The 19,500-nt window shown below is 37.3% G+C and overlaps 1 protein-coding gene across 1 annotated transcript; it reads right to left on the bottom strand.

The window, feature by feature from the left end:
* Window positions 1-111: 111 nt before the first annotated feature.
* ahi1 (Abelson helper integration site 1) lies at window positions 112-19,236 on the bottom strand. The gene is given in 28 exon segments (XM_048191027.1): window positions 112-886; window positions 2,594-2,673; window positions 2,791-2,879; window positions 3,734-3,896; window positions 3,995-4,057; window positions 4,766-4,824; window positions 6,644-6,755; window positions 7,072-7,103; window positions 8,400-8,442; window positions 8,544-8,734; window positions 9,446-9,586; window positions 9,830-9,960; window positions 10,268-10,386; window positions 11,472-11,578; window positions 11,668-11,897; window positions 12,011-12,134; window positions 12,557-12,689; window positions 14,216-14,368; window positions 14,454-14,639; window positions 14,811-14,906; window positions 14,986-15,178; window positions 15,526-15,700; window positions 17,306-17,421; window positions 17,671-17,857; window positions 17,860-18,199; window positions 18,313-18,437; window positions 18,545-18,600; window positions 19,079-19,236. Coding segments are annotated over 27 exon segments (3,561 nt in total). The 5' UTR covers window positions 18,555-18,600; window positions 19,079-19,236; the 3' UTR covers window positions 112-723.
* Between the last annotated feature and the right edge of the window lie 264 nt (window positions 19,237-19,500).

Below are 19,500 nucleotides of genomic sequence, written 5' to 3'. Positions count from 1 at the left end.
TTTTACGTTACTTAACAGATTATCCGTCTAGCCGTAGTTTGCAACTGACCCCATTTCAGCTGCTTTTACAGATATACATATTATTGCCATATTCCTGATAGAAACAACTTCTACAAATGTAAAAATGTATTTTGTAAAATTGTACAATGTGCATTACAGTATTTTCATAGCAATGAGATCCTTGGGTTCTTTGGAACTGTACAATAAATATTGATCCATGCAACACTGCAAAAGTTGTTTACACTTTTACTTTACAATATGTGCAATTGCCTGGCGAGTTGTAAAATCTTGCATGAATTTGTCACACAGAAATTTATAAATATATTTAGTCAATTTTATACATAAACTCTGGTGCTAAATAAATGCCATAGTTTATTCCCTTCTGTGAAATGTGAAAAATATATTTATATTAGAAAGATCATTATGATTAATGCTGGAATTGTTGCTGTTACATTCAAGATTAATTTAAATAAAATGTTTAGTTTTGACATGAACAATAAAATAAAACACAGTATATACATAAAAACCATACAAAACAATCCTGTAAAACTACATATTACAAATACCAGTATCAAAATTACAAAATATATATTTTAAAATAAGGCCAACTAAAAAAGATGGATCAACAAAAACACTTTTGGGAACACGTTATTGTGTTCATGTCTTCCTTTCTATATGTTCCTTAATAACATAGGTAAGTCTTAGAAATCCAATCGGGTCACGTCAGTTCGGTCCTTCACCTTCAAACGCACCGTTGGCCTGGCCTAGTCGGGGGAGGGGTCTCCTTCTAGATAATGCTGAAGACATTTCACGATCTGAGGATAGGACCTTAGGCAGAAGAGAGGGAACTTCACTCCGCTTCAGCTTTTTCTTCTTCTTTTTAGTTCTGTAAAGAAAATGAGTGAAGAAAATAAGATCTATACGCACAAGAGAAATAGCAATCGCAAAAAAAAAATAAAAATACTTTAAAGGGGTCCTATTTTTTACATTTTTAAATTTCATTAGTGTGTAATGTTGCAGTTTGAGCATTAAAAAGGTCTGCAATGTTACAAAATACAAAGTCACTGGAAAGGGAGTTATTCTCTATGCAACTATATAGTTTCCGAACACCCTTAAATGCCTCGATTGTGTTTTTTTCCGGGAACAAACGCATCACAATCAGTGTTGGGGGGGGGGGGGTAACACATTACAAGTAATGCAAGTTATATGATCAGATTACTTTTTGCAAGCAGCTAGTAAAATAACGCATTACTTTTAAATTTACAACAAAATATCCGAGTTACATTTTCAAATAAGTAACGCCAGTATTATTGTTTTCCCATTGACTGACACCTGTCTTGTTTCCACTTTGAGAAATTGGGAGTAAGGTGCAGAGGCATTGTGTGTGCTGTGTAAACATAATAGTTATTATAGTTCTAGTCTGCAGTAAATGAGAGCATGCATTTACTCAAAATGAATAAAAATAGTGAAATGCAAACTTGGAATATTATGCAAACCTGCAATAGTTAAATGTTAAACAAATACACTATGTATTTAAAATCACTTTATGAACCATTGCCTTTGCTGCTGACCTTTGATGATCCAACCATACTAATAAGCAAAAATGACTTTAGATAAACTTTTGGTGTGAAAGGGCTTTTTGCCAAAAACAGAACTTGTGTTGTTTTTTTGTTTTTTTTTAATTAAAAACAAATAAGCAATCCCAGCCGAGATGTGAAAAAGTAATGCAACACTTTGCTTACCCTAAAAGGTAACTAAGCAACTAAACTTTCCTTAACACTGGTCACAATATTCCTCATTTAAATAATTCCCTCCAAAGTCATACACAAAAAATGGGTGAGGCCTGACTGAGTTAGTAGTGTGTTGAAACCATAGGGTTGAAACAGAATAACACAAGACGTGTCACTCGTATTGTTTTGAATGGGATAAAGTGTAACGCGCAATATGGCGGAATAAGTCCCGCCTTCAAAATAAGAGCCAATCGCCGACTGGTAAAGTCATCGCGTCACTGCAGCGGCCGTTAGAAGCTCTGGTTTCTATAGAAACACTCAGACTCGCGCCTCCGAAATGAGGCACAAGAGACGTGCATTTAGGTCTGCGCATGCGCATTAGCTTGACCCAGCCTAAAAAATACAGTTTTTTTTGTCATGATTCGAGCGTTTGGAAAAAAAATTATGAGACAGTTGTTGTCAGATTTCATTGGTGATTTCAAATATGAAATTTAATCGAAAGCTTGGCAAACAGCTTTAGAGAATTTGATGTTTCCCCATTCAAAGAGATAGGAGCTGCATGGATGCCCAGGATGCCCGAGAGGCGTTTCAAAGATGGCTGCGGAGTGAAATAACTTGTCTTAAAGGGACTTTGGTTGAAACTAGCAGTTATGGTAAAGGGTGGGACATTTCCCAAACACGCTCGAAGCGGTTGACCAATCACAACACACTGCTCCAGCTAACCAATCAGGGCACATTGCCCTGTGTTTTTTGAACATTCATGTGTTTTTTAAACATTTAAGCATGAAAACCTAATCTAGTAGACCCCAAAAACAAAATCAAGACTTTGTAAAAGGGAGTAATAGGTCCCCTTTAATTCATACATGGTGGAGGATGCTTCAGGGTCAGTATCCAGTTCTGAGATGATCTTCAGCTCTCCAGAGGCACTGATGGCTGCAGACAGCTGCAGGAGGAACATCAGGGACAAAGTATATCATCATAATGAGCTATTTTAAGATTTTTTATTTTTTATTTTTTTTATCTGTTTTATGGGAGGGAAAAATAATCATTTGTCATTTACCTGGACTGGTGTTGCACGCTCAACTCCATCTTGATCTAACAGTGATGGTTGTGCTTTTAAAGCTCTTGAAAGCTCCTCATCAAAACTCCCTATGGAAGATACATTTGGATTCATGATACAATCTGATATCAATTCTCATAGCTAGCTATACGATATTTGCCGATATCTCAAAAATTCTGCGATACGATTCGATTCAGGGGTATAGCGATTCATATATCGATATTAAGATATTATGTCCCTATTGGGATATCCACAATCAGTAATCTAATTACAGCTTATGACATGACAACAGGCAAGAAGTTTTTCAGGCTTCTGTGCTAAAATGCGCAATGTGTAAAATCTAGTGCAAATCTTTATTAGAAAACAACAAAAATTAGGGACTCCAGTTGTAGAAAAAAATACATTAATTTAGAAAAATAAATATTTAAAAAAATTACAAAAATAAAGCTTCTACTAGTACACTGCAATCTGGGACACATGCAGATATGCAGGGTTCAATGCAAAAAATCTTTTCTACAGATAACCAAATTCCAAGCAATAGCACAAATAAATTCAACAGTGCTTTCAGGTTTTTCAGTTAGATCTAACAGAAGTTTTCAGGTACAGAAATTGAATAGTCAAATTAATAATAACACTGCATAGTCTTCATTGTATAAATTAAGTATAGATTAATCCTTTAATAAAGTTATAAATGTTATTCAAGAACATAGTCACAGACAGCAGCAGGAATATTATGCTGCTGTCACTTTAAGACACTTTAATACGGAGTGTGTCAAAATAAAGGTAAAAAAAAAATAGGTATCAATTTATTTATTTATTTATTTACATGTTGCATCGATACATCATATCGCTAGCCATTTGATCGATGTATTGTTACACCCCTAATGGATTTAGACAAGATAATATTATACATGTGCTTTGGTTAGCAAACTCATTCACGTACCTTCTTCAGCCACATAGGATGCTGGGAAATATCCCTCTTGCCCATTGACCAGTCGCCCAAACCACCAGCTCTCATTGTCTTTGTACAGCACGTGGATCACGTCACCGCGGCGTATCGACAGCTCATCCGATCGATTGGCTCTGTACTCATACAGTGACACAACCTGGAGAGATTTCATACAAGAGGTCAATAACAAAAAGAATATAACAAAGTAACTCCAAATATATATTAATATAAATAATAAAACTAATTGAACTTTACCGTCTGATGGATTTGCCCAAAGTCTGTCTCTTCTTGTTGAGAGAATTCATAATCCAGTAAACTCTGTGGACATTAACACAATCTTCATTTAATAGAGTGGGATCTTCCATAATACATAAGCAAAACTGGATAATTCTGCAGTGCTAAAAACATATATATATATATATATATATATATATATATATATATATATATATACATATATATCTACATATATCTTTTATACTAATTGCTAATTGAAACTGCTTATAAACAATCCATAAATACATACAAAAAAACCAAAAACAATATACACTACTTTCACAAGTTTGGGTACTTTTAATGTTTTTGAAAGAAATTCTATTATGCTCAACAAGACTGCATTTATATCTTAAATAATTGTGTCATATTTTAAATTGTAACTTATTCTTGTAATGCAAAGCTGAATTTTCAGCATCATTACTCTAGTCTTCAGTGTAATATGATCCTTCAGAAATCATTAAAATATGCTGATTTGCTGCTCAAGGAACATTTCTTATTTTTATCATAAATGTTGAAAACAGTTGTGCTGCTTAATATTTTTTTTGTGGAAACCATGATACATTCAGGATTATTTGATGAACAGAAAGTTCAAAGAAAATCATTTATTTGAAATTGAAATCTTTTGTAACATTATAAATGTCTTTACTGTCACTTCTGATCAATTTAATGCATCCTTCCTGAATAAAAGTACTAATTTCTTTAAAACTTTTGAATGGTAGCGTAATACAAAAATAGATCACAGTGTCGTACTTTTTGGTGTCTGAGGGATGGAGCTCTTCTAATGGGCTTCCCAGCGGGACTATAACCACCTGTGAGAGGAGAGGAAGACATAAAGCTTAAAAACCTCATGACATGTCATTTCATGGGGTTATGAAGTACCTTAGAAACAAACCAAAATGTTTTCAAAATACAAACCCGATTCCAAAAAAGTTGGGACACTGTACAAATTGTGAATAAAAAAGGAATGCAATAATTTACAAATCTCATAAACTTATATTTTATTCACAATAGAATATAGATAACATATCAAATGTTGAAAGTGAGACATTTTGAAATGTCATGCCAAATATTGGCTCATTTTGGATTTCATGAGAGCTACACATTCCAAAAAAGTTGGGACAGGTAGCAATAAGAGGCCGGAAAAGTGAAATGTACATATAAGGAACAGCTGGAGGACCAATTTGCAACTTATTAGGTAAATTGGCAACATGATTGGGTATAAAAAGAGCCTCTCAGAGTGGCAGAGTCTCTCAGAAGTCAAGATGGGCAGAGGATCACCAATTCCCCCAATGCTGCGGCGAAAAATAGTGGAGCAATATCAGAAAGGAGTTTCTCAGAGAAAAATTGCAAAGAGTTTGAAGTTATCATCATCTACATTGCATAATATCATCCAAAGATTCAGAGAATCTGGAACAATCTCTGTGCATAAGGGTCAAGGCCGGAAAACCATACTGGATGCCAGTGATTTTCGGGCCCTTAGTTGGCACTGCATCACATACAGGAATGCTACTGTAATGGAAATCACAACATGGGCTCAGGAATACTTCCAGAAAACATTGTCGGTGAACACAATCCACCGTGACGTTCGCCGTTGCCAGCTAAAACTCTATAGGTCAAAAAAGAAGCCATATCTAAACATGATCCAAAAGCACAGGCGTTTTCTCTGGGCCAAGCCTCATTTAAAATGGACTGTGGCAAAGTAGAAAACTGTTCTGTGGTCAGACGAATCAAAATTTGAAGTTCTTTTTGGAAAACTGGGACGCCATGTCATCCGGACTAAAGAGGACAAGGACAACTCAAGTTGTTATCAGCACTCAGTTCAGAAGTCTGCATCTCTGATGGTATGGGGTTGCATGAGTGCGGGTGGCATGGGCAGCTTGCACATCTGGAAAGGCACCATCGATGCTGAAAGGTATATCCAAGTTCTAGAACAACATATGCTCCCATCCAGATGTCGTCTCTTTCAGGGAAGACCTTGCATTTTCCAACATGACAATGCCAGACCACATACTGCATCAATTACAACATCATGGCTGTGTAGAATAAGGATCCGGGTACTGAAATGGCCAGCCTGCAGTCCAGATCTTTCACCCATAGAAAACATTTGGCGCATCATAAAGAGGAAGATGCAACAAAGAAGACCTAAGACAGTTGAGCAACTAGAAGCCTCTATTAGACAAGAATGGGACAACATTCCTATTCCTAAACTTGAGCAACTTGTCTCCTCAGTCCCCAGACGTTTGCAGACTGTTATAAAAAGAAGAGGGGATGTCACACAGTGGTAAACATGGCCTTGTCCCAACTTTTTTGAGATGTGTTGATGCCATGAAATTTAAAATCAACTTATTTTTCCCTTAAAATGATAAATTTTCTCAGTTTAAACATTTGATACGTCATCTATGTTGTATTCTGAATAAAATATTGAAATTTGAAACTTCCACATCATTGCATTCTGTTTTTATTCACAATTTGTACAGTGTCCCAAATTTTTTGGAATCGGGTTTGTACATAAAATACTCTTTCATTCAAAATAAACTTTCATTCTTCTCTACAGTGTGCCATGCTCTTCAAAATGATGCATGTTTAAGTCATCCTATATGACATAAAAGAATAATGTAGAGAACGTACTGTTGTGTGAGGTGAGTGTTGCCTGTGGAATGAGTTGAGAGCTGAGTGATGCGGACATCTGTAGTTTAGAATGAGGGGACAGTAGAGATGGAGGAAGATTTGAGGTCAGGCCCTGAAAAAAACAAAAACAAAACAAGAACCTATTAGTGAGGTTCAGTATCACAGGGCACAGGATGGTGAATGCTGTCCGGTATGGTATCAGTTTTTGAGTAAATTTTTCATTGTCAATCCCATTGCAAATATTCTGTAATAATTGTATAATGATTTCAAAAGCTCCAAAAGAGATGAACAGAACCACTGCAATAAATGTGTTTTGGCTCATGTTACTACAGCCAAAACTAGTACTGTTTACGTCTTTTAACGTAACTCTGAAAGCTATGTTGCTAGTATAACTTTTATAGCCAAGTGCAAAATATACAAATATTCACCTCTAGGCTTCTTCCCAGGTGAGACATGCCACCTATAAAAAAATAAAAACACATTGTGTTAATTTATGACAGAATTCATTACACATGTATTAAAAAAAAATACAGCTCATTTTCTTAATGTCAAATAAATAGGGGTGTAACGATACGCTCAGGTCACGATACGGTACGTATCTCGATACAGAGTTCACGATACGATACGTATCACGATATTTTGAACAAAATGAAACTGAAATTCAAACAAGATTTATTAAAAAAACATGAACAAATTTCAATAATTTCCCTTGTTGTACATACATGTTGTACATACAACATTTCAATAAAATAAATAAATATAAAATTTTAATAAAAACCTTCTGTATTCAAATTAACAGTTGAATAGGGCTGTCTGTCACTGAAAAAAAATGTTAAATTTAACATGAACTTAGAATTATGAATAGGGGCCGTTCACATATCGCGTCTAAAAACGCGTGGAAGGCGCGGCCGCACCGCTTCTCCTTCTTTCCAAAGCGCTTGCGCTCCCGTGGCGTCGGTCGTTGCTATGCAACCATGAACTGAGCTCTCCAAGAGGATCAGGATGTTTCTGCAAAGGATAAATGATTTCTAGCCCTTGCATTAGTTTTACTACGAGATATATTGATGGAGATAAGATATAAAAACCACCATGTACAGCTATGATCAGCTGTTCGGCTGAGCTTTTGATGTTTTGTTACGGAAAGGCCATAGCTGATCGGTTGATTCTTGTCACACGACCTGCGGTGCGCTTGCGGCATTCTGAGAAGTTGAGAATTGCATGCGCGTCGCGAACGCGTTGATCCCATTATGAGCGCGCCTGCCGCGCGGCTACATTTTTTATAATAATAACTGACTTGCACGCGGAAAAGACGCAATATGTGAACGGCCCCACAGAACTTCTTAAAGCAAAGCATCGCAAGCGTCTTTTGCTTTTCTGTGAGCACAGCTGTTCCTGTGCACTGCGGTGAAAGAAAGCCACGACTTTTCTCACGCGACCATGCAAGAGACTGACATGAGAAACGTTTAAACCTGCTTGCAAGATTCAATGTGTGCCCGAAACACTTACTGAACTAGAGAGCTGATTGAGACACACCATCTACGATAAATCGTTACACCCCTAATACTTATAGTAATTTAAAAATGTGGTAGCATTGGATCTGGACAGGAAGGATAACTCTGGGAGTTGGAAGGGGTGTGTCGCGATTCTGCCTTCTCACATCGCGATACAGGTTCGTGGACCTGCGTATCGCGATTTCGATTTCATATCGCATATCGTTACAGCCCTACAAATAAACATTATCATGAATGTCACTTGCCTTGTTCATACATATCCACACCAGGGGAACTACGATGGGGCTCCTGCAAGAAAATGGTTCAAAGTATTACTCATTGATTATTGACTAAATTATAATGCTCATAATAATCAGTTATTCATTAAATATATTCATTAACATTTTTACCAGTACAGAGTCTAGTTTCTGTTTGACCCGCTGCATCTTTAGGGACACACGAGCTGTGCTGGCAAACTGGTCCATGCCGGTGGCAGAGGAGTTCTGAAAGGTCGTGACCTCTGATGAATTTCTGCCTGTCTTACTATCCAGATTCTCTGAACGACTCAACCCTCTCAAACTCTCCACCTCCATCTGAGCCACTGCATACAAGCATGAAACACTCATCTTTACACAGACAATGATCACATGACTTTTGTGTTTATAAACACTAGCTATGTTTTTGGCATTTTGTGATATCACATTTAAAAATGCTGGATGGAAACGCCAAGATATGCATACATTCTAAAAATGTGCATAAAAACTTGAGCGGTCAATTGAGGCGGATACATTTTTTATCTGATAACAAAACATGCATAAACTACAACAGAAACACATTTACCAAATAATCTCCTCGATGCGCATGGAAAAAAGTCATGTGACTTTGCACAATGGGACGGCATAACTGGACTAACCAGCAGATCAATCTCATTGCACAGCATCTGAAATTTGGTCATTCTGAAATGCCTTAGTCAAAGTCTGTCGTCGTATAATTACCTCACCAAACTGTCTTAAATGTCAGTGTTCCAAAACAGCAGGCATCTGCCTCTGAGCACCAAATAACATTAACATGTTTATTGCATTTTGTCTGCGTGCTCTGAAGTGCAAGTAATTTATGATGTATACAAAAAAGACCAACAGATTTTGAAAAAAGTAAAGAAAAGAAAAGATTTTGTTGGAGGAAAATGTGCTTCATTTGCAAATGTTTTATGCGATATTCCAATTTTGCACATAAGTTAAATTTGCAACTTTGGAAGGAAACAGCTACTGATGAATTTGAATCAGTGGTTTTCTGAGTCATTTGGAGGACTTACCCTTCCGGTCGTACAGATAGAGATGGATGAGCTGGTTTTGGCCAAAGGAACAGAAGGCCACCATGTTTTCATGAGGGTGGAAAGCAACAGCTCGAAGTGCAGATGAATAACACAGCTCAGAGTAAACGGCGACCTGGTCACCTGGACAAGGGAAATTCAAATTCAACCTCCACTTGGATTTTTCTTTGTAATCAAACTAAATAGGCTTTATGCTGAACGTCACATGAACTTGTCAGCAAGTGTTAAGAGCAGTGTGAACTGACGGCGATATCTATGGACTTTCAAGGTAATCGGCTAACCTAGTGTAAGCCATACAGTTCTACTCACACCGCTCTGAGAAGTTTGTTGCGCATATCCCATATTGCCTCAAAACAATCTCCAAACCTGTCTCAGAGTTCCACACATAGGCCAGTCCATCTTCACTGCCCGAAAAGATGAAGCTTCCACAGGGAGTGAACGTGCTGTTGATTCTCTCCCTGTAGTTGGTGGCACCTATGTATTTCTTCACTGCAAGACTGTAACAGGCAAAACAATTGTTTGTTTCAATAGATTTGCACTCACTTTGTTTCTTTTATTACTTCCTGTCATGCTGGTACCATCAACATGAACTATTAACATGTGCATTGACATTTAAAGTCAACATGAAATTAAATTTGTCCCTTTTTACTCTTAATACACATATATAGTCTTACTCTGCACAATGCATCTGTGTGCATTATCAATTCGGAATTAAAAATCATTTCATTAAAAATCAGTTTAATTAGAATGTAATAATATATTACATTATAGTATTAAATATTACTTAAAAAGATAGATACTTACATTCTCAAATCCATGACCCTTAAAACACTGTCTTTGGCATGAATTAAAAGTCGTCTTCCATTTGGATGCACCTCTAATGAGTTGATGGATATTCCATTCAGTTCTGCCTCTTTAATTTCCTGTAGAGAAATACTGAATTGGCATTCCCTTAAAGAGATAAAAAATGAAAATTCTGTCTTCATTTACTCACCCTCAGGTTGTTCTAAACATGTAAATATCTTTGTTCTGCTGAACACAAAGGTAGATATTTTGAAGAATATGGGTAACCAAACAGTTGTGGGGCACCATTAATTAAAAAAAAAAAAAAAATGGTGCCCCTCAACTGTTTGGTTAAAATTGTTCTTGAACATATCTTCCTTTGTGTTCAGCAGAACAAAGATACTTATACAGGTTTGGAACAACTTGAGGTCAGAATTTTGATTTTTGGGTGAACTGTCCCTTTAAGACTGGAATACACTACTCAACATTTGCCTGATCCAGTCTGAAGGAGTCTACACTATTTGTCGAAATTTAGAGCCATTCTGCAGATATTCTGCAGTCAGAGTCGTCAGATTTTGCAGAAAATCAAACAGTGCATGATAGGCACAGACTCTTTTAGCTTCAGACTATAAATACGCCCCAGATATCAAACATGTTTGATATTTTCAGCTGATTTTAGAACATATAATATTTTAATTTGTCAAGTGTCAGTTTGTTGGGCTCAGAACGACTTGAAAGTCTGCTAGTGTGTGATCCTTAAGGGCCGTTCGCTTTTTTCCCTTTGCACTATGCTACTCTGCCATTATTTTATTTTTCACTGTAAACATGCGCTAGACAGACATCTTTAACCGTTGCACCGCATCTCACATCTTTTGCAGCATCTCACGCGTGATGCGGCATTCTAAGAACGCGGCGCTCAAGTAAAAATAAGTTAAGTTTTTTGAAAAAGCGTCTCTAGACCTTGTGCTTTTTTTTGTTCTACTGACCTGCGTCTCATGTTTTTAACAGCTAAATCGCGTTCTGTGAACTGGCCCTTAGTGGTTTAGTGTATGATGCCCAGTTTTTCTCCATTACCATTTACAAAGTCAATAAGCGCATGATGCTTAGTGTTTTCTGTTCAGTTTTTAAAGGTTGTGTAGTGTATTCCAGCCATTAGTGGTTCAAATCATGATTTCAAACAGTGATTTATATAGCTCTTCCAGGCAGTATTTGAGAACTCTGTTACCCTCTCAATGCTCCATTGACTGGTCAGTCCACGGCGAGACCCAGGCACTACCTTGGTTCCCCACACAATAATGAGGCCAGAATTGTCTGCAGAAAACATTCTGCTCCCTGTGAGAAGACCACCACATCACTAATGTCTCAAATCACAGCTTTTAATGTCACACCTTGAACAGTTATGATGATATTTTGCACTGTACCTTCTGGGTCAAAACACAGCGTATTGATGAAAGTCTTGTGTCCATCAAACTCTTGCAGAAGTTGCCCATTCACGTCTTGTATGTCTACGTTCCACACCCGCAGCACTCCATCGAAGCCCCCCGTCACCACCAGACTCTGGGCTTGCGGGTGGAACTGGGCGCAGTACACAAATGAAGGGTGAGGGAGAGTTTTATGAGCAAGACTCTGCAGTCGTTTAACATTCCACACTCTGAAAGACAAAAGCAAAGTATTATGGTCGACACTTTCACTCATATTTGTGAAATATTATGAGCTGCATAATATTATTGGGTAACTCTGTATACACAAAAAAGCAATATTTACCTTACTGTTCCATCAGACGATGCAGTTAACAAATCTTTATCATCTCTGGACCAGCAGAGATCATACACCACACTCAGATGGCCATTAAAGGATGCCAGAACTTTCCCAGATGGAATCTCATATACTAAAAAAAAGACATTCATTGTGAAATGTAAATGATTACTTGAGGCATAACTGGCATTTTTCCATGTTTTTTTAAACATTAGTTGTTTAAAAATGTATATAAATGCGAAAGGGAAATTCTATATTATATTATATTATATTATATTATATTATATTATATTATATTATATTATATTATATTATACATAATAGACTTTCCATTATACAGTAGTGTAAAAATGTTATGTCAGGAAGGAAGGGATGTTTGCACAATATTTGCAATATTTGCACAATATAATACGTCACAATTTCAACTTTGCAAAACTATTTTATCATCCAACTACCTAAAATTGTCATTTTTGTGAGAAAATGTAAGTAAAACTAAAAAAAGTACAGTACAGACAAAAGACAACACGTAAAGAAACTGAGTTACAAATTACTTACTAATGATAGGAAATGAATCTCTATCTGCACATGCAGCTGCTAGCACACGTCCATCATGGGAGAAACACAGAGTAAAACAGCCAATCTGACCTCCACGAAAGGAGTGCATTGGCTTATTCGGGATGCGACACACCTGTCAATAAGAAAAAAATTATGCCAATTTAATTACTGTCTGTGTTCGAAATCGGGCACAAATAGGGCACTATTTGAGGGATCAGTCATTTGTAGTGGTGTCCAAAACAAAAACCATAGTGGACGTTATCGAGTGCACTCAATCCCACAATGCACCGCAAAAACAAATGTACAACCAATGTACACTCAACACTAGAGAATACTCATAATGCACTATCAGGGACGGGCCAAATGAATTACTGCGGATCTCGACAGAAGATGGCTCCCGCAGCTGAATCATCCACCCATCCATTTTCCAAATTGCTGGTCCAGTGTTGTTACAGCGTAATATAAATATCATATAGGTATACATTCCTTTTTAAAGGTGCCATCGAACGTTTTTTTACAAGATGTAATATAAGTCTAAGGTGTCCCCTGAATGTGTCTGTGAAGTTGCAGCTCAAAATACCCCATAGATTTTTTTTAATTAATTTTTTTAACTGCTTATTTTGAGGCATAATTAGAAATGCGCCGATTAAGGCTGCGGCCCCTTTAATTGCTCTCCACCCCCTCCCGAGCTCGCGACTTTATCACTGCATAAACAAAGTTCACACAGCCAATATAATCCTTAAAATGGATCTTTACAAAGTGTTCGTCATGCAGCATGTCTAATCGCGTAAGTATGGTATTTATTTGGATGTTTACATTTGATTCTGAATGAGTTTGATAGTGCTCCGTGGCTAACGGCTAATGCTACACTGTTGGAGAGATTTATAAAGAATGAAGTTGTGTTTATGAATTATACAGACTGCAAGTGTTTAAAAATGAAAATAGCGACGGCTCTTGTCTCCGTGAATACAGTAAGAAACGATGGTAACTTTAACCACATTTAACAGTACATTAGCAACATGCTAACGAAACATTTAGAAAGACAAAAATATCATGTTATCATGAATCATGTCAGTTATTATTGCTCCATCTGCCATTTTTCGCTGTTGTTCTTGCTTACCTAGTCTGGTGATTCAGCTGTGCACATCCAGACGTTAATACTGGCTGCCCTTGTGTAATGCCTCGATCATGGGCTGGCATATGCAAATATTGGGGGCGTACATATTAATGATCCTGACTGTTACGTAACAGTCGGTGTTATGTTGAGATTCGCCTGTTTTTCGGAGGTCTTTTAAACAAATGAGATTTATATAAGGAGGAAACAATGGTGTTTGAGACTCACTGTATGTCATTTCCATGTATTGAACTCTTGTTATTCAACTATGCCAAGGTTTATACATAGTTTTCATGACAGTGTTCAAGATAAATCTTTTCATTACTACTGGAGCAACCATTAAACAGGAAGTAGAAACAACGCAAAAGTGGCAGCCATTCTGGCGCACTCAGTGTCCAAATTCACAAACTCGTTTTTATTCACTCCTTCAACTGGACTATATTAGTGGGCTAATGTAGGGAATAGCGAATGAGGGTATACGGTGTGATTTCGAACACAGCTACTGACTCCCCCATCTTAACGCCAATAAAGCAAATAACTAAAACCTGTCCAGGCATGCGGCTCCACTTCATGGTTTCTGATTTGCTCTCCAGTATCTGGGTGCTGGTTTTATTGGTCATCTCAGTATTGAGCTCACTGTAGGAGGTACTGCCCCGCTCCTGCTGTAGAGCCATCATGGAGCGGATACTGGGGTCCACCTGAGCGACAAATCCAAACCAAAACAAACTTCATCAATTTTTAGTATTTCCACTGTGGTTTTTAAATTAAAAAAAGTAAACCTACATGTTCAGGTGGTTTGAGGCCTTTCACTGTGACATAGAGGGTTGAGGCATATTTGTTCCTTGGGAACTTTGACCACCACTGAAACACTTCAACCGTTTGAGGCAGTTTCTTTGCCCGCGGAGGAGGGCAGTAAAGCTGTAGACGCAGTTTGGTGTCAACATTCAAGACACCATTGGTTCCTACAAGCTAGAGAAAATATTTGAAGAGCTTGATTTCAGTGGAAATTTGAGTCTATTCTAGAACTTGAAATAATGAAGGATACAGTTACAAAAAATAAACAAAACAGCTATGGAGCTAACAGACAAAATAATCAAACAAATATACCAAAGGTAGACTACTGTAAAATAAAGCTGGTACCTTCAAAAAAGCCCACGCAATCTTCCGGAAACCCCGCTCATGATGGTCAACAGAGATGTTTGTTCGTGCTTCCTCCATACTGATGAAATCCAGAATCTGAAACATCACAAAGTGTTTTAATCATTCCTTTCTTTGCTCAGAGGATGACAATATACTTTTACACAAGTGCACAAACCTCAAAAAACAGTATCACACGTGGACTATCATCATCGTCTTGTAGGAAATATCCGAAGCGCTCATTGAAGATGATCTGTTCCTCCCACTCTGGAACTGTTATTTTGTTTTTCTTGAAGTCAAAGGGTTGAGTTATGATGGGTAGGATGTGCTCGATGTTTTCTTGCTCATAGAAGGATGAAACATGGCGATGGCTGTGAATAGAATAAATTACTGGGAATAAAACTGACTTACGCCAAGATTCTTAAGTGGACATTCAAGGGACACTTTACTATACCATGGAAGAGGATTTATGAATGGAAGTGAAGTGATGCAACTTACGCCATATGTGACACGACAGTGAAAACATGAAACATCAGAAATTCATTCATACTACACACATTCATACTATATAGAACATACTTTTTTAACAGTCACGAAGTAGGTTTCAAACACAGTCATATGTTCATAGGTTTCAAACATAGTAAAAGCATAGTCATCCAAATGCCTTCTAGCAGGTTTTGGTTTTAGGTAAAAAAAACAAAACAAGTAAAATCCAAACCTGTCCTCCTTCTTGACATACTGTCCATTGACCTCATCGACCACGTGAACTTTGACCATAGGGTGAGACACCATCAGATCGGTCTTCAGCTTGTCTGTCCTGTGGATATAAACTCCCAGCACTAGACTATCATCAAAGGCTTGTTTCTGTTCTGCCTGTTCCTCCTCAACAATCACTACAACCAGAAATGAATAACCACAATCAACCCAACATATCACACATGTAAATAACAATGAAATAAACACAATATACACACATATTAAAGGGTTAGTTTATCCAAAAATGAAATTTCTGTCATTAATTACTCACCCTCAAGTCGTTCCACACCCATAAGACCTTTGTTTATCTTCGGAACACAAATTAAAGGTGCAATATGTAAGATTTTTGCAAAGGTTTCCAACTATTTGTAAATCGTGAGAAAATTGCAATTTTAACCAAGGCTCCGGGACGTGTGAGGAGTCGCCTGTCAATTGCGTCATACCCACGTTACCCTCGGTTTCCGGTTTTATTTTGTGAAAACCATGGAAACACCAAAGACGCTTTAATATATTACATGTTTTAATATACAAGGGAACAACTGTTTGGTTACGTTTATAGACAGAAAACTAATTGTTGTTATATAGCTCAACACGTTTAGTCTTATTGTTTAAATCTAATATTCTTGATTTTTTTGTGAGTACCATGCTTTACCATGCCTCAGAGGAAAACACTGTTTTGTCAAGTAGCTAACATAGCATAATCAGATGCAGCTTTATTTTTAGTAAGAGTAATACAGCATTTTCTCCATCATACAATACGTTTTAAAATGAATTGCATGCCATTTATCAACACAAACCATCCAGCATTTAATATGATATTCTAAAACTGCAGTGTGTCTCAAACAAGTGTCTCACAGCAGTCATCGAGCGAACGCACAGATTAACGTTATAACATCATTTTCAACACTCTCAAATGTATCTAATATAATAAACAGAGCTGTGTTACCTCATACTCATGATGACCAGAAAAGCGGAAGCAGCGACTGTGGCATAATAAAAGTTTCTCTGCTCGTGAGGCGTGTGTTGCGCAATCGCTCCAGCGGCCTCATTCAGCTCCCACAACACTCGTCCTGCTCTGCTTCATACTACAGTAACGTTAATAATCACATCCATGAACATGATTTCTTCCTGAGTCCTATCCCACCGGCTGTGATGTGAAGACCACATGTCCCAAGATCCCGCACTCAAACTTGCCGTCATCAAGCTACGCCTTTGTTTTGAATAGGCCTCTAGCAACCTCTAGCGGACAGAAATCTTACATATTGCAGTATTTTAACAATCACTATTTTAACGATGTCTTTACTACTTTTCTGGACCTTGAATGTGGTAATTACGTTGCTTTCTCTTGGGGATAAGAAACCTCTTGGATTTCATCAAAAATATCTTAATTTGCATTCTGAAGATTAACGAAGGTCTTACGGGTGTGGAATGACATGAAGGTTAGTAATTAATGACAGAAATTTCATTTTTGGGTGAACTAACCTTTTAAGAGTTACTGACTTTCCATGGTGGTAACAAGCAAAAGAATACATGGATACTGTAGCTATATTACATGTGAATTCAGAAAAATTGTGGAAATATTTAATATTATGCATTTTTAGATATTTATTTGACTCTAGTCTCATGTTTATAATGATGTTAAATTGAAGAGAGTAGATACTCTATGGTGTATGACTTGTGTGTTTGAACAAAAAAAGGTTTTATGGTGATGACATTGAGATTGTACAGACAGCATATCATACCTTCTTTTTGTTTCTTTTTCTTCTTCACTTTGGGTTTGACTGTGTCCTCCTTGAACTCCTCCACAACATCATCCAGGATGTTTTCTGTATGGTTATCCACCGACACTTCAGTCTGACTGCAGACAAAAAGGCAAACCAAATTAAGAAGAAAAAAGCACCAAAGAACTATGCTAAACTCTTGGTTATGGCAACTTTAAACCTTGAATTAAAGCTGAAGTGTGTCATTTTTACAACTCCAAACAGAATTGCAAAAATAATGACTTCCATTGGTCAGACAAATATGAAAAGTCCAACATAGTGTAGTAAATAATACGGAACACAATTTTTCCAAGGATAGCATTAACTGTGAACTTTGTATCTTTCACCTTCTATCACCATCATGTTTGCTTGATTTAATTTTCTTCTTTTTCTTCTCCAGCTCATTGTTTAGCATCTGGCTCTCTGTAAACTTCTCTACAGCTTTCTTCCGTGCCGTCTTCTTTCCAGCGGTCTCTTCCTCCTGTGAGATCTGATGTTGGTACGCCTGTAAATAATCATCTTCCCTCTCTGTCTCTTCTTCTGTCGACTGACATCCTTTCCACCTTTATCCTTCTCTTTCTTTGTCTTCCTATAATGTTTTCCATCGATTTCTGAATCAGTCCTCCTGTCGTTGTCATCTTCATTTTGAACAGGGGGTGGTGGCTGTGGTAGCCTCCTTTTGCTTTTCTTTTTCCCGCTGGGCTCCTCCTCACTTACAGCATTGTTTATGTTGGTCTTTGCAGATGCTTCTCTCTCTCTTCGCCTGTTTTTGGTGTATCTAGGACTGCCCTGAGCTGGATCATATGTGTTATTGAGGATAGCTTCATCATCTTCAGTGTCTTTACTCAAATCTAGGTTCTTCTTCAAGGTCTGAAGCTGCAAGAATACAGGATGTAGTTCAAATAACAGATAATAGGGTAAACAGTGATTTATCTTCTGTCAGTAAGATTTTTCTTAGTTAAATAAAGATTACTTTCACTATTACTAACCACAATAATTTCCTGGGACTGGTCAGAGATCTGTTTTGCTTTCTTTTTCTCAGAGGGAGGGTTTGTGTATCTCTTCAACACCTCGTCAAAGCGAGCTTTCGTCTTAGCTCTCACATCACTTTGACCTGTCAAACAGAGATTTACAGACAAATCTGCATGTAAGAGCATCTATGTCCATCAATGACAGATAAAAAAAGTTGTTATATATCAAGTATGAGTGAGCTTTACTCACCTGCTGGCATTCTGATGAACTATAGACAAATTCATTCTGGAACAACAATCCTAAAACTGTAAATATCATATATTACAATGGAATCAAAGAGCAACTGGTGTTCCTAAAACTGGTGATTCAACCTTTAGAGAGTATTTATTCACTTATGTAGGTACAACCACCAATAAATGGTTTGGTTTAGTTTAGTTACTCTAACTAGAACTACTGTTAATCAGATTATGTAATAGTAACTTGACCGCCAACACAGAAACACCTCTAAAAATCCCGCTATCCTATGCTACATAAACGATTACATTGCTGCTGGTCTGAAATCTAATAAAAACCAATCTGATTTTTAATTCGATTCTGAAAATGCCAAATGAGTATGTTTGTATGAGTGACTGTTGATGTAATGTTAGCTCATGCGCTAGCTGAAAACAAAACAAATCACTGCTAGCGCACAGTATTCGGATTTTCTCGCGCGGAAATTCAGCGAATCTATTTCATTTTACATGTGCTACTGTTAATTGTAGGGTGTATGTGAAATAAACGTACATTAAAAGCCGTAAATGTGGCGAAGAAGTCCAATCATGTCTGCTGTAGAGGATCCTATGAATGATTTCATTGAGCAGCCATTGCTGGCGCGACCGTTTCCAACAGCAACAACAACAAGATTAGCCCCGCCTCCCTGGGTTACTGTTGCCACGTCAATCAAGAAGCAACGCGCCGAGGTTGGTTAACGCTAGAGGAGTATGGAATGCCAAACCTGCCATAATTAAAAAATAAATATATACATAAATAAATATAGTGGGTATGCATCGACGTCAGAAATCGCTCCCTCAGCTGGACTGAGTGGCAAAAGAGCTGCTGCATTACTGGATTTAATAGGGGAAACTGCAAAAACGCGAGTAAAACAAACGATTACCTTATAATAATGTCAAAGAAACCTAATCCATGAATATTGACATGCAGCCAGG

Source organism: Megalobrama amblycephala, linkage group LG5 (assembly GCF_018812025.1).
Source record: "Megalobrama amblycephala isolate DHTTF-2021 linkage group LG5, ASM1881202v1, whole genome shotgun sequence".
Lineage (NCBI taxonomy): Eukaryota > Metazoa > Chordata > Actinopteri > Cypriniformes > Xenocyprididae > Megalobrama > Megalobrama amblycephala.
Note: the sequence above shows the minus strand (reverse complement) of the source record. Positions and strands in the feature narration are given on the sequence as shown.